The sequence below is a fragment of the Panthera pardus genome, unplaced genomic scaffold (assembly GCF_024362965.1).
Source record: "Panthera pardus isolate Hobbes unplaced genomic scaffold, ASM2436296v1 HiC_scaffold_13, whole genome shotgun sequence".
Lineage (NCBI taxonomy): Eukaryota > Metazoa > Chordata > Mammalia > Carnivora > Felidae > Panthera > Panthera pardus.
This window is the reverse complement of record NW_026526688.1, coordinates 183,406,130-183,419,435: the sequence shown is the minus strand read 5'-3', so window position 1 is coordinate 183,419,435 and position 13,306 is coordinate 183,406,130. Positions and strand designations below refer to the sequence as shown.

The 13,306-nt window shown below is 41.1% G+C and overlaps 1 protein-coding gene across 3 annotated transcripts in view; it reads left to right on the top strand.

Moving 5' to 3' along the window:
• Positions 1-7,570: 7,570 nt before the first annotated feature.
• TBC1D19 (TBC1 domain family member 19) overlaps positions 7,571-13,306 on the top strand; it is a 144,525-nt gene continuing 138,789 nt past the window's right edge. For 2 of the 3 annotated variants that reach the window (XM_019453541.2, XM_019453542.2), the window contains exon 1: positions 7,571-7,808. In XM_019453541.2, the coding sequence (XP_019309086.1) occupies positions 7,710-7,808 (99 nt within the window). In that variant the 5' untranslated portion in view covers positions 7,571-7,709. The remainder of the gene's footprint in view (positions 7,809-13,306) is intronic. The other variant, XM_019453543.2, reaches the window with a different exon arrangement.

Genomic DNA, 13,306 nt, shown 5'->3' with positions numbered 1-13,306 from the left:
GGAAAGGGAGGAAAAACAGGGAATGTTAATGAGTGGGATACAGCTAGTTGCCATGGAGTATGCTGACAACCAAGGACAAAGTGGTGTAGAAGTTCTGTGAATGCACGGAGACCCTAGATGGAAGAAATGGCAGCAGCACATCAAGTCTTCCTTTTCCCCCTTGATTTCCCACTTGAAAGACTTCCCCTTGCCAAGACGCCCACTTTGTTCCAGGTTCCCTGGCTTTGCTCTTTGCAATGCACGGAGTTTGTGTCGGGCTTAAGTCATGGTAGCAGACGTGTGGTTCCCTTCCCTAGGACCCCTCCTGTTAGTGAGTACCGGCGGTGGGGGCTGCTGGTTATACACTAGAGTTCCATGCTCTGCTCCTAGATAACTAAGCTTGTGACATACAGTTTTTGATCTTCTTTCTAGGCCTAGAACTTAATCCTAATTGTCCAGATGGACAAATTTTACCTTCCCTGATGGACAAAGACAGGCCCCACTGCAACCTTCAATTTGATCTCAAGTAATTAATATCACAGCTGTTCTAGTCTCATATATGTAATTGCCCTGTACATGTTGCTATGCCTTCAAGAAAGCTGGAAGCAAACAAACAAAAAAAGAATGCAGACTGTGTGAGTTTTCCAGGAGGCAATGGAGGAAAGGCCATACAAAATAAGAAAGAACAATAAAAAATGACACATCCTGGAGTGGAAATTGTGTGTGTGTGTGTGTGTGTGTGTGTGTGTGTGTGTGTGTGTGGTGTAGTTTTGCTGGGGGAGGTGAGAAAGCAGAGCTATGATTAGAGAATTGAGGAGAAAATGAGTCAAGTAGATCTTGCTCTACTGTGTTACCCAAAACCTAGAGGAAGTGTCTGGAGAAAGTAGGCCATCCATCACTTAGCATCACTTAGTAAGCTTCTTTTGCTCCAAGAAGTATAGATTGTATTAGAGAATAAGTTATTTCCAGTGCTCACTTCTGCTTGTACAACCAGAGAGAATAATCTAGAATTCTAGTAGAGTGACTTCTAGATACAGGAAAGTGTTCACTGAAAGTCATTTATGAACAAGCTGTTTTCTTCACAAGTAATCAGTTTTTTTCTTTTTTTAAAACATAATAACACAAAAATTCTGTTCTCGTCACATAATCTTTTACTCATAGACCTTAGTTTGGAAATGGGTCGACATTATTTATTTTTAACTTTTAAAATGTCACCATAATACTGAGAAAAAATGCCACATCAATAAGTACTATAATTTAGATTCCACGTTCTGAACATCACATGACCAACACTCTGAATGATAAGTGATCCTGATATTGCCCGACTCTACTTTAATTTAATTGTGGTCTAATTGGCTCAAATGTCAGTCAGGAATGCTCACTTACAAGTGTTCATATCACGATGCCAATCTGACACCGAAGGTGTTTTTGGACAATCTGGTAGAATCAACAGGCCATTCTTCTCCATCTTTCTCCCAGAATTGAGGGTAAAATATCAGATCATTTCTTGCCCTTCTGTTGGGGATAGAGGTGGTCAGGTGACAGGTGACACAGCTTTGGGCAATACGATGCGTGGGAAAGTCAGAGAGAGACTTACACAGTCATTGAGAACTCTTTTGCCTTCTTCCTGCCTTCCTTTGTAGACAGGGGTAGAACAATGTCATATTTGGATCTGCAGCAGCCACCTTAAGACAGAGTCAGTAAACTGAATGGTGAAGACCAACTGCGAATGGGAAAGAAGGAAAGAGCTTAGATTTTTGATGATGTTGTTGAGGCATTAATCCAACCTTTGTACATTCCTTCAGACTTGTTGCTAATAATAAATATTCTGTTATTTATACCACTGTTACTTGGATTTTTCGTGTGCTTTATATTTAACATGAAGCTAACACAGTCTCGGAGATGGTTCATGAAATCAATAGACCCAATCCTCCCCATTGACACAAAATAGCCTGGGGCCACAGGTAAGAAAGATGGAGAAATGGAGCATAGTGTAGGGGCATAAAATTTTTTCCTCTTCCATTCTAGGTTCTTTGGCTGGTCTAATAATTAAATTGATATGAGTCAAATTAATGGGAGGAAAACAAACAAAACGTCATGGATAGTGAATCCCTCAAAAGATATGAAGACTCAAGGAGCGCTAGTTAATTGAAGCTTATATAACATTCTGAGCTAAGGAAAGGGGTAGGGGTTCGGGGATACCAAGGGGAGGAATATCATTCACAGGGAGGCAGAGAAGATGTTTAGGAAACAAAGGTTGTCCTCATATGCAGATAAATTTTTTAGAGAAAAAGATATCTCTGTTATAGCTCTCTTCCTGGTACAGGTCCCCTTTCAATACAAACTTAAGCAGTTGAGTAAAGGACTTTTCCTGAATCTGCTGGCTAAATGCCTAGGTCAAAATAATCTTTATGCCTTAAAGACATACTTTGGGGTAGCAAAATTCGCTTTCCTCCAATAGCATGCTCTGATATTCAGCTTGGATTCAGAAGCCAGATCTGACCTCCTTGTAAAGAGAGGTGGCTCTGGCGTATTAGCTGGGGTGGGTTGATGAATGGATAAAGAAATTGTGGTTTATATACACAATGGAATACTACGCGGCAATGAGAAAGAATGAAATATGGCCTTTTGTAGCAACATGGATGGAACTGGAGAGTGTGATGCTAAGTGAAATAAGCCATACTGACAAAGACAGATACCATATGGTTTCACTCTTAGGTGGATCCTGAGAAACTTAACAGAAACCCATGGGGGAGGGGAAGGAAAAAAAAAAAAAAAGAGGTTAGAGTGGGAGAGAGCCAAAGCATAGGAGACTGTTAAAAACTGAGAATAAACTGAGAATTGATGGGGGGTGGGAGGGAGGGGAGGGTGGGTGATGGGTATTGAGGAGGGCACTTTTGGGATGAGCACTGGGTGTTGTATGGAAACCAATTTGACAATAAATTTCATATAGTGAAAAATAAATAAAAATAAAAATAAAACAAAAAAAAAAAGAGAGGTGGCAAACAGAATCACAAGGGGCTTTGTTCTTGAGGGTTTTTCTGAGCCTTGGGATTTAAGCAACTCTGGGCTTTTGCAGCCTTGGGAGCACCAAGAAGCAGCACCTTGGACAGTAGCTTTGAGGGGTTGGATACCAGGAAAGCAGGCAGGGCAGATCACAGACTTTTTCCTAAGCCCATGTATGCCACTTCCTGACGATTCCCAGAAGTATCAGGAAGAGACTTTGAAGAGGAGTGTGAGATCCTGTGCTGGCATATGGGGGCTAACTTAACTATCCGGTGACAGACAACTGGTATCACAATGAGCTCATTTGTTACCAGACAGGAGGCCTGTGGCATGTGTGGTACATGCAACACACAGAATACTTGCTATTTATTTTAAGTAAGCTCTTGACAACATAAAATTAAATCTATTCTAGTACAGCATGCTCATAGCAGTGTCTCCTGAAACAATAGCTGAAAATACTTTCATTGTGGATTCTGCAGTTTATGCAAGCCTCATTTTTGTGTTCGGCTCACAAGGTTTTTGTGTTTGTTTGTTTGTTTTAAGTTTATTTCTTTTATTTTTGAGAGAGAGCAAGCAGGGAAGGGGCAGAGAGAGAGAGAGAGAGAGAGAGAGAGAGGAAGAAACAGAACCCCAAGCAGGCTCCACGCCGTCAGTGCAGAGCCTGACACGGGGCTCGAACTCACAAATACACAGGGTGTTTTTGATGTGGTCCTCGTCTTTGCTCAGATGACGCGACTGGTCAGTGGTTTCCTCCCACCCTCTTGCCCACAGTGAAATCTGTCACAATGGTATATACAAAATAAATCAAAGCAGAGCAGATCTGAGAAAGGCAGACCTTTACACATGTTGGTCCGGAAGTGCCTTTGCTTTGAATTTGAGGGGCTTTTGAAGAGAATTCAATCTGCATTTATTTTACTTTTGTTTCTCTTTGTTTAGTTTTTTTTTAAATGTTTATTTATTTATTTTGAGAGAGAGAGAGAACAGGGGAGGGGTAGAGAGAGAGAGAGGGAGAGAGAGAATCCTAAGCAGGCTCCGTGCTGACAATATACAGCCCTCCATGGCCCGATCCCACCAATTGTGAGATCATGACCTGAGCTGAAATCAAGAGTGGGACACTTAACCGACTGAGCCACTCAGGCACCCCCTGTTTGTACAGTTTTAACTACTCAGATGAGATTGCATTCATTTTGTTATTCGTCCATTAGGTTGGGTCATAGTTCACTCTAAAGTGTCAGATGGGGCATCCGGGTGGCTCAGTGGGTTAAGCATCCAACTCTTGATTTTGGTTCAGATCATGATCTCATGGTCAGTGGGATAGGGCCATGTGGGGCTCTGCATGGTGACAGCTCGAAGCCTACTGGGGATTTTCTCTCTCTCTTTCTGTCTGTCTCTCTCTCTCAAAATAAATAAACTTAAAAAAATGGCAGAACTAGAGTGTTTTCCCAATTCCCTCCCACTCTCAGTAGAGTAAGGATTTCTAAGGCAAAGTTCTCATTGTGCGATGGAGATGGAAATCTACACTTTCCGTTTCTACAGGGACAATGACTTTAATAAAATTTCTGGGGTGCCTGGGTGGCTCAGTTGGTTTAGTGTCCAACTTCGGCTCAGGCCATGATTTCACGGTTTGTGAGTTCAAGCCCCGCATTGGCTCTGTGCTGACAGCTTGGAGCCTGGAGCCTGCTTTAGATTCTGTGTCTCTCTCTCTCCCTGCCCTCTCCCTCCCATTCTGTCTCTCTCTCTCTCAAAAATAAATAGTCAAAATAATTAAAATAATATGATTTCTAGAAGCACAGATAGGAGTCTAAAGGGACCTGTCTACCATTGTAGCTCTTTTTGTGGTGGCCTCGCTATCTCTTTGAGACAGAATTTTTTGGGAGAAAGGACCATTTCTTACTCATCTTTGTATTCCTTGCCTTTCTTAGCACAGAGCAGGTGTTCTGAAAAGTTTTGTTAAATTGAATTGGAAAAAGAGAACCGAGGGCATTCTAGAATTGAATTATAACCCAACACACCTGCTTCTATGTATGTAAGAAACAAATCTTCAATACTAGGATTAAGAATTTTTGTTTTTATTTTGCTTGGGCAGGTCTTCCGAATCAAATCCAAACTTCTTAATTGCTGCTTTAAAGACTGCAAATTGTTCTCCCCTCAGAAAAAAAAAAAAACTTAAAAATTGTTTTTTAACATTTAGTTTTGAGAGACAGATCGCTTCTCGGCCTTTTGGCTAAGATCAAGTGTAGTTTTGAGAGACAGAACATGAGTGGGGGAGGAGCAGAGAGAGAGAGGGAGACACAGAATCAAATGCAGGTTCCAGGCTTGGAGCTGTCAGCACAGAGCCCTACGTGGGGCTCGAGCTCGTGAATGGTGAGATCATGACCTGAGCCGAAGTCAGACGCTTAACCGACTGAGCCACCCAGGCACGCCTTTAGAAAAAACGTTTTAAAGCCTCTATCTGTGCAAAAAATTGTACTGGGCACTTTCACATACATTGCTAACTTTATTTACTTTCCATTCCCTTGTCAATAGCATTGGACATTATTTTTATTTGCTCATCTCAAATTTAATATTTATTAATATTTACTGATATTTTAATACTAGGTACATCTTTCCCCATAGTATCCCCTCAGGTAGGTATTTACCTTCCTGTTACAGACAAGAAAGTTGAAACTCTGACAGGGGAAGGGACTTATGCAATTTTGGGGTACATAGCAGAGGGAGCTCCGTTATTTTCTGGCTCTAGGTACCATGGCTTTCTTCTGCTCCACAGTTTCATCTTCTTTCCTTTATGTGATTTAAGACCCTTCTCAACCTAAGCATTCTTTTTTTTAAAGTTTATTTATTTATTTTGAGAGAGAGAGAGAGAGAGAGAGAGAGAGAGAGAGAGAGTCCCAAGCAGGCTCTGCGCTGACCCTGGTCTCCATCTTATGAACCATGAGATCGTGACCTAAGCGGAAATAAAGAGTCAGACACTTAACTGACTGAGCCACCCAGGTGACCCTCAACCTAAGCATTCTTATCTCTTTAATTATTAATCACCTCACCCCTTTCAGCCTCAAAAGAACTCTCTCTGTGGTTTTCTTTTTCTGTTCAAAGTGACGTTTGTGCTGGAGATTTATGCATGGGTTGGGTGTTGGGATGGAGAGGCTCTAAAGGGTTGGGGACATTTACTCATCTACAAGTTGGAGAAATTCAGAGTTGTGGGGGAATGTTTGTAGAGAAACTACACGTTTTGTGGAGTCTGTCTTTAGTTGCTTTTACATACTTCTTTTTCCTGCCTCTTTCCAAAGTTGTTTTTAATAAACAAACGTGACCAATGGGTTATTTGGAATCTGTATTTACCATTACAATATTCTGAACAGTAGTATTAGGAATGCCAGGGTGTTGTGCAGAAATTCCAAAGGTCCAGGCCTTTTTCTATCATGTAGAATTTCTATCATGTACCTGCTCTAGTCCTTTGCTACTCAGAACATGGTTCTTGAACCACCAGCATCACAATCTCCTTGGAGCATGCACCCCAGAAATGCAGATTAATAGGTCCTACAAGAAGCCTATTGAATCAGAGGATCTGATTCAATATTACATTGAAGTTTAATGTAGTTAGGCTAGAGTAGTTTTTGCAGTAATCTTGGTCTGTTTCTTTGGAATCTTTGTTTGCTTAAGGTACATGCATAAACACATTTGAAATTAATTCTGGATTGTTTTGGTGAGGTTATTCTAATGTTGCTATTATCCATAGGGATTTTCCAGCTGTCTTTGGGAATGCCATTCAATTAGTTAAATCAGTTTCTTCTAGATCTACTAAAAGTCTTTGATATGTTTCTTTGAAGGCAAGAACCCAGTTTTATTTACCTTTGTGCCCACACAGTTTCTTGTATGTAAATGCTCAATAATTGAAAGCTGAATGGATTTTCTTTTTGAAAGCTGGACAGATTTTGAATAAATGATTGATTGAATGAATGAATGAATGAATACATGAATACATGGACGAAGAGGAATCTCGATGGTACATCCCTTGGACTGGGGCAATGTCTCAGCCGTCTTTGAATTGCCAGTGCTTCACAGAAAACCTATCAATAAATGCTTCTTGGTTAAGTTGTAGCTGTTTGATGAAAAGATGTTGTCTATTTATTCCCGGTATAAGACCCCAGAGAATAGAAACAGGAGAAGTGGAAAGAAAATGAAGTACTAGCCACCTTCACAATTGTTACCTCAGCCGATCATCACAACATCTTGTGAACTGGTGTTATTTTACAGAGATAGAAATTGAGTTCTGAAATGTAAGCACCTCACCCAAGAACCTGATAATCCTTGGGAGTAATTTTTCCACGTAACTGTGTGCACAGCCCTGTTTCTGCAGAGACTGAAAGGTGGAAAGGAAAGGATCCATTATAATAAAACACAAAAATACACGACTCTGAGTTCCCCTTGCGCATCAGAGGCGCTGCAGCTCTGGAAGAGGTACAATAAGCAGGAACAATGGCATGAAAAACTACCCCCAGCCGGGACGTTTTTCCGCCAGCGGAACGCAAGCGCCGGGACCTTGAGCCGCCGGGGGGACAAGAGAGGAACGGACTCACGGCCCGGCAGTTGCCTGGTAACGCCCGCCGAAGGAGTCCCGGCATCAGAAGGTCCCGGAGAAGTGTCACTGGCCCCGAGTGGGACCCCGTAGTCCGTTCTCTCCGCGCCAGCCTGTCCCCGCGGCTTGGCGGGCTAGGGCAGGGGAAATGTTGCAGGAGGAGTCGGATCTTTCTCTCGTTATTGCCCAGATAGTCCAAAAGCTCAAGGGCTCCAATTTGTACGCTCAGTTGGAACGGCAGGCCTGGGTGAGTGAGGCCGAGTGGGGAAGGATGGAGACGGGCGGGGCCGCGGCGATGCCTGGTCTCCTGCACCCCGCTCACCCAAGCCGGAGCCCGCCTCTGGTCTCCCCAGCTCGGCCCCCGGGCACCGAGGAACCTCCCTTGCAGGTGTAAACTCCACCGGCTCAGCCTCGCGCGTGGTGCAGTGGATTTTTAAAGGAGGGTGGGGCGCATCCCGCCTTTCTTTAGGCCCGAGAGCGCCGAGGCTCTTCATTCATACTGCAGCCCTTTCCAAGGTCTAATTTTTTAAGCTGCTGGAATCAGTAGCGATGCGTTGGACCACGTCTTCTCTCACATTTTTCGTCCTGTGGGTGGGTTTGGACCCCCCCCCCCCCCCAGGTGCCTTTTTGCTTTCCGGCAATCTGTCACCTTCTTGCACTGTGTCCTCTCTGCAGTGATTTCTTACTTTATCGCTCCACCCGGCATTTCCTGAGTATTTTCTAACGTGCCAAGTTCTTTGGAGGCAGAGATTGATCAGGAGATCTTTTTGTGTGAATGTCTTATAAATGGAGTCGTACCGTGTGTAAAGTTGTGTGTCTGGTTTCTGTCATTCGGCATAAGGCTTTTGAAATTTATTCACATTTTGGTATTTCACTAACTCTGTTCCTTTTGATTGCTGAGTAATATTTCAGTGTTTGGATGTACTGTTTGTTTATCCGTTCATTAGTTGCTGGGCATTTTCAGTTATGGTTGTGGGCCGTTTTCGGTTATAGAGATTTTGAATAAAGCGGATGTATACATTTTGATACAGCTTTTTGCTTGAATATCTTTCTTTTCTTTTGGATAGATACCTAGGAGTGGAAATCCTGAGTTCCATGGTTAAGTGTATGTTTAATTCTGTAAGAATCTGCCAAACTTTTCCGGAGTGGCTGTATCACTTTGCATTTCCACCAACAGTTATGAGGGTTTCAGTTGCTCTGCATCCTTGCTAGTACTTGATACCAGTTTTTATTAATTCATTTTTACTTATTAATTACACTTCTCTGGTAGGAGCATAATGCTATCCTATTGTGGTTTTAATTGCATTGCCTTTATGACTAATATTGAGCATCTTACTATATGTTAATACCTTCTTTGATGAAGTAGTTTGTGCAAATCTTTTGCCCATTAAAAAAAAATTGTTTGTTGGGGCGCCTGGGTGGCTCAGTCAGTTGGGCGTCCGACTTCCGCTCAGGCAATGATCTCACAGCTCGTGAGTTCGAGCCCCGCCTCAGGCTCTGTGCTGACAGCTAGCTCAGAGCCTGGAACCTGCTTCAGATTCTGTGTCTCCCCCTCTCTCTGCCCCTCCCATGTTCGCGCTCTGTCTCTCTCTGTCTCTCAATAATGAATAAACATTAAAAAAATTTTTAATTGTTATTTCATTGTTGAATTGTAAGTATTCTTTATATATGACACAAGTCTTTTATCAGATAAGCATCTTGGAAATATTCTCTGTCAATCTGTGGCTTTATCTTTTCATTTCCTTAACTGGATGTTTCAAAGAGCAAAACTTTTTTTATTTTGATGGCAATTTTTTTTTTATCAGTTTCTTCTTTTGTGATTTGTGTTTTTGTGCTGTGCCTATGAATCTTTGCCTAACCCAAGGCCTCAAAAAGTTTCTCCTAAGGTTGGTTCTAGAAGTTTTATGGTTTTAGTTTTTACATTTATATATGTGATGCATTTTGAGTTAATTAAAAAAAATTATGTTTTATTTATTTCAGAGAGAGAGAAAGAGAGAGAGAGAGAGAGAGAGAGAGAGAGAGAGAGAGAGAGACAAAGAGAGAGAGTGCAAGCAGGGGAGAGGCAGAGGGAGAGGGAGACACAGAATCCAAAGCAGGTTCCTGGCTCTGAGCTAGCTGTCAGCACAGAGCCCGACGTGGGGACTGAACCCACCAACTGTGAGATCATGATCTGAACTTGAAGTCAGATGCTCAACTGACTGAGCCATCCAGGCACCCCTTGAGTTAACTTTTTGGTATAGATAGATAGATGTCCAATACTGTACCTATTTCCATTACCTATTTGTTGACCACCTATCCTTTCTCCACTAATTTCGTTGGTTCTTTTGTTGAAAATTAACTTAGTAACACACACACACACACACACACACACACACACACACACACACACACACACCTGTTTCTGGCTCTTTAATCTGTTCCACTGATCTATTTGTTTTGATTTTTGTAACTTTAAAGTAAGTCTTGAAATCAGATATTTAGTTTTCCAGCTTTGTTCCTCTGTTTCAAAATTGTTTTGGCTATTCCAGATCCTTTGTCTTTCCATTTAAAGTTTAGAATCATCTTGCAAATTACTACAAAAAGTTTACTGGGATTTGGATTGGGAATATGTTGAATCTGTAGGTCAATTTTGGGAGAATTGACATGGTAACAACATTGAATTTTCTGCCTATGAACACATTTTGTCTTGTGTGTCTTGTGTGTATTTGTCTTGTGTGTATCTTGTGACCTCACTAAACTTGCTTGTTAGTTATAGTACCACTTTTTGTAGGTTGCATAGGATTTTCCAAGCACATGTGTCATATGTGAATAAAGACAATTTTACTTCTTCCTTACAGTCTGTATGCCTTTTCTTTTTTCTTTTTTTTGTCTTGTTGCACTGGCTAGAGCCTCTACTGCAGTGGTATATAGATGTATTCTATTAGGTTGAGGAAGCTCTCTTTTATTCCTTGTTTTCTCAGAGTTTTATTATGAATGGATGTTGAATTTTGTGAGATACTTTTCTTGTGTCTGTAGAGATGCTCATGTTGATATGGTGAACAACACTGATTGGTTTTGAATGTTGAACCAATTTTGCATTCTTGAGATAAATTCCATTTAGTTATGATGCATTATCCACATGTACATTTTTTATTCAATTTGTTAATATTTTGTGGAAGATTTTGTGGATATTTTCATGAAAAATATTGGTGTATAGTTTTATAAAACTTTGTCTAATTTTATCAGGTAATGCTGATCTCATAAACTGAGTTGGGAAATGTTCCCTCTTTCCTATTTTCTGGAAGTATTTGTATAGAATTAATACTTTTCCTTCTTAAATATTTGGTAGGATTCCCAGTAAGGTCACTGGGGCCTGGAGTTTTCTTGGTGGGAGCATTTTTAATAAAAAAGTTAAGTAAAAAATATACTCAGGGCAGTTCAGGTTATTTACTTGTTGAATGTTCCATATGTATTTGAAAAGAATGAGCATTCTGCTCTGGGTATTCTGTAAGTGTCAATTAGGTCAAGTAGATTGGCAATTTTGTTCAAGTGAGTATGGAGGCTTACTGAGTATGGAAGTCAGTACAGTGGGAGTCAAGCTAGGCTTGGGTTTTGTTACTACTGTCAATAGCTTCAGTGTACGATAGGCTTCAAATTTGGTGGGCTGCTGTAACCTTGTGCTTAGAAAGGGTTCTGGACTACTGGAAGGTTTTTCTCATTGTACTACATCCTGTGCTTTCATCTGTCTCTGCTTGCTTGTGCCACGGAGAGAAGTCTCTCTCCCTACCCTTATGTTTCTCTTAGCAGTAGAAAGTTGTTACTCAGTCCTAAGCTCATGGTAGATACAGGCATTCTCTAATATACAGTCCATTTGCCTTGGGAATGGGTCTTTCTCAGTGTTCCTTCTTCTTCTCTTCTTGGCAGCCAAACTCTGCCTTGTATCTGTGGCAGATGATGGAAGAAAGAGAGATTCCTGACCCTCACTAGAGCTGGCTCACTTCTGCTTTGTACTGGTGTAGGATCCTGGGTCCAAGAGAGTTGGATTGATTGATTGATTGATTGATTGATTGATTTTTACCTTACCATGAGTAAGATCATTTTTGCGTCTATCTCACCCCCAGAAACAATTAATTACTGCCTTGTCATTAGAATGGGATGTTTTTGGAACCCTCTCTCAGAGGTTTAAGGTCATTTCCTCATGTGAGAAGAGAGTTTAGAGAAGGTAGCATGGTTTTATTCCTATGCTAGAGTGACAGCTTATCCCTTCTGTGCACCTGTGTCACGAAAAAGGGCTCTCTGCCCATTCTCTGCTCCGCCCCCATTCTCTTGGGTGGGAGACCCATGGAAAAGAGCATGAAAGTGAGTGTAAATTCCCCTTGTGTTTTGAGCTCCTAGTTATTCTAAACGGACATATTACCCCACATGCAGTCTACTATAGTTAAAATTTTAGCTGTATTTCTTCTTGCTTGTGTGGTAGTTTCCTTTTCCTCCTGTGCTCTGCCAAAGTAAAATAGTTTGGAGTCCCATCTGTCCTTGGAGGGACTTGTTATTCTTTGAAATTTAATTCATTTGGTTGTCCTACAACCTCAATTTTCTGGTGGGTTCAAAAGTTATGATTGGGTAGATTATACCACTTTTTCTCATTGTTAGGGTGGGAGAGGCATGCTCTTGTACTGGCTTTTGACATCCTGTGTATTAGTAGAACTCCAATAATAAATGTTGAAGGATTACATCTATGTTCATGAGAAAAATTGCTCTGTAATTTTCCTTTCTTGTAATATCTTTGACAAGCTTTATATCAAGGTTATGCTGACCTGATGAAATGAGTAAGAGAAGAGGTCCCTTCTTTTTTATTTTTTGTTTGCTGTAAGAGTGTTATGAGATTGTATTCTTTCTTTCTTAGGTGTTTGGAAGAATTCTCCAGTGAAGTCGGTGTCTTAGACTTCCTTTGGGGAAGGTTGTTTTTTGTTCGTTTGTTTGTTTGTTTTGTTTTTTTAATTAGCAGACTTTATTTTTTATTTTTAACTTTATTTTTTAAGGTTTATTTATTTATTTATTTATTTATTTATGTATTTATTTTGAGAGAGAGAGCAAGCACATAAGCTGTCAGTGTGGAGCCCGACGTGAGACTCAAACCCACAAACCAGGAGATCACGACCTGAGCCAAAACTAAGAGCTGGATGCTTAACCAACTGAGCCACCCAGTAGCCCTTGTATTTTTTTTTTTTTTTTTTTAGAGAAAGTGTGAGCAGAGGAGTGAGGCAGAGAGGGAGAGAGAGAGTCTTAAGCAGCCTCCACGCTCAGTGCAGAGCCCTACTTGGGACTTGAGCACATGACCCTGGGATCATGACTTGAGCTGAAATCAAGAGTCGGTCACTCAACCCACTGAGTCACCCTGGAGCCCCTAGCAGACTTTACTGTTTAGAATAGTTTTAAGTTTACAGCCAACTGAGCAGAAGATAACAGAATTCCCATATATTCCCATTTCCCTTGCACACAGTTTCCCCTATTATTAACATCTTGCATTAATGTGGTACTTTTTTTACAATTGGTGAATAAATATTGATATACAATTATTAAATAAAATCTGTAGTTCACATCAGGATTCACTCTTTGTGTTGTACAGTTCTAATGGTTTTGACAAATGTATAATGTCAAATATTCACTATTTCAGTATCTGGTAGAATACTTGCACTGTCCTAAAAATCCTTTGTGTCCCACCTACCCCTCCTCCCTCCTTTCCTCCCAAGCCCCTGGTGACCACTG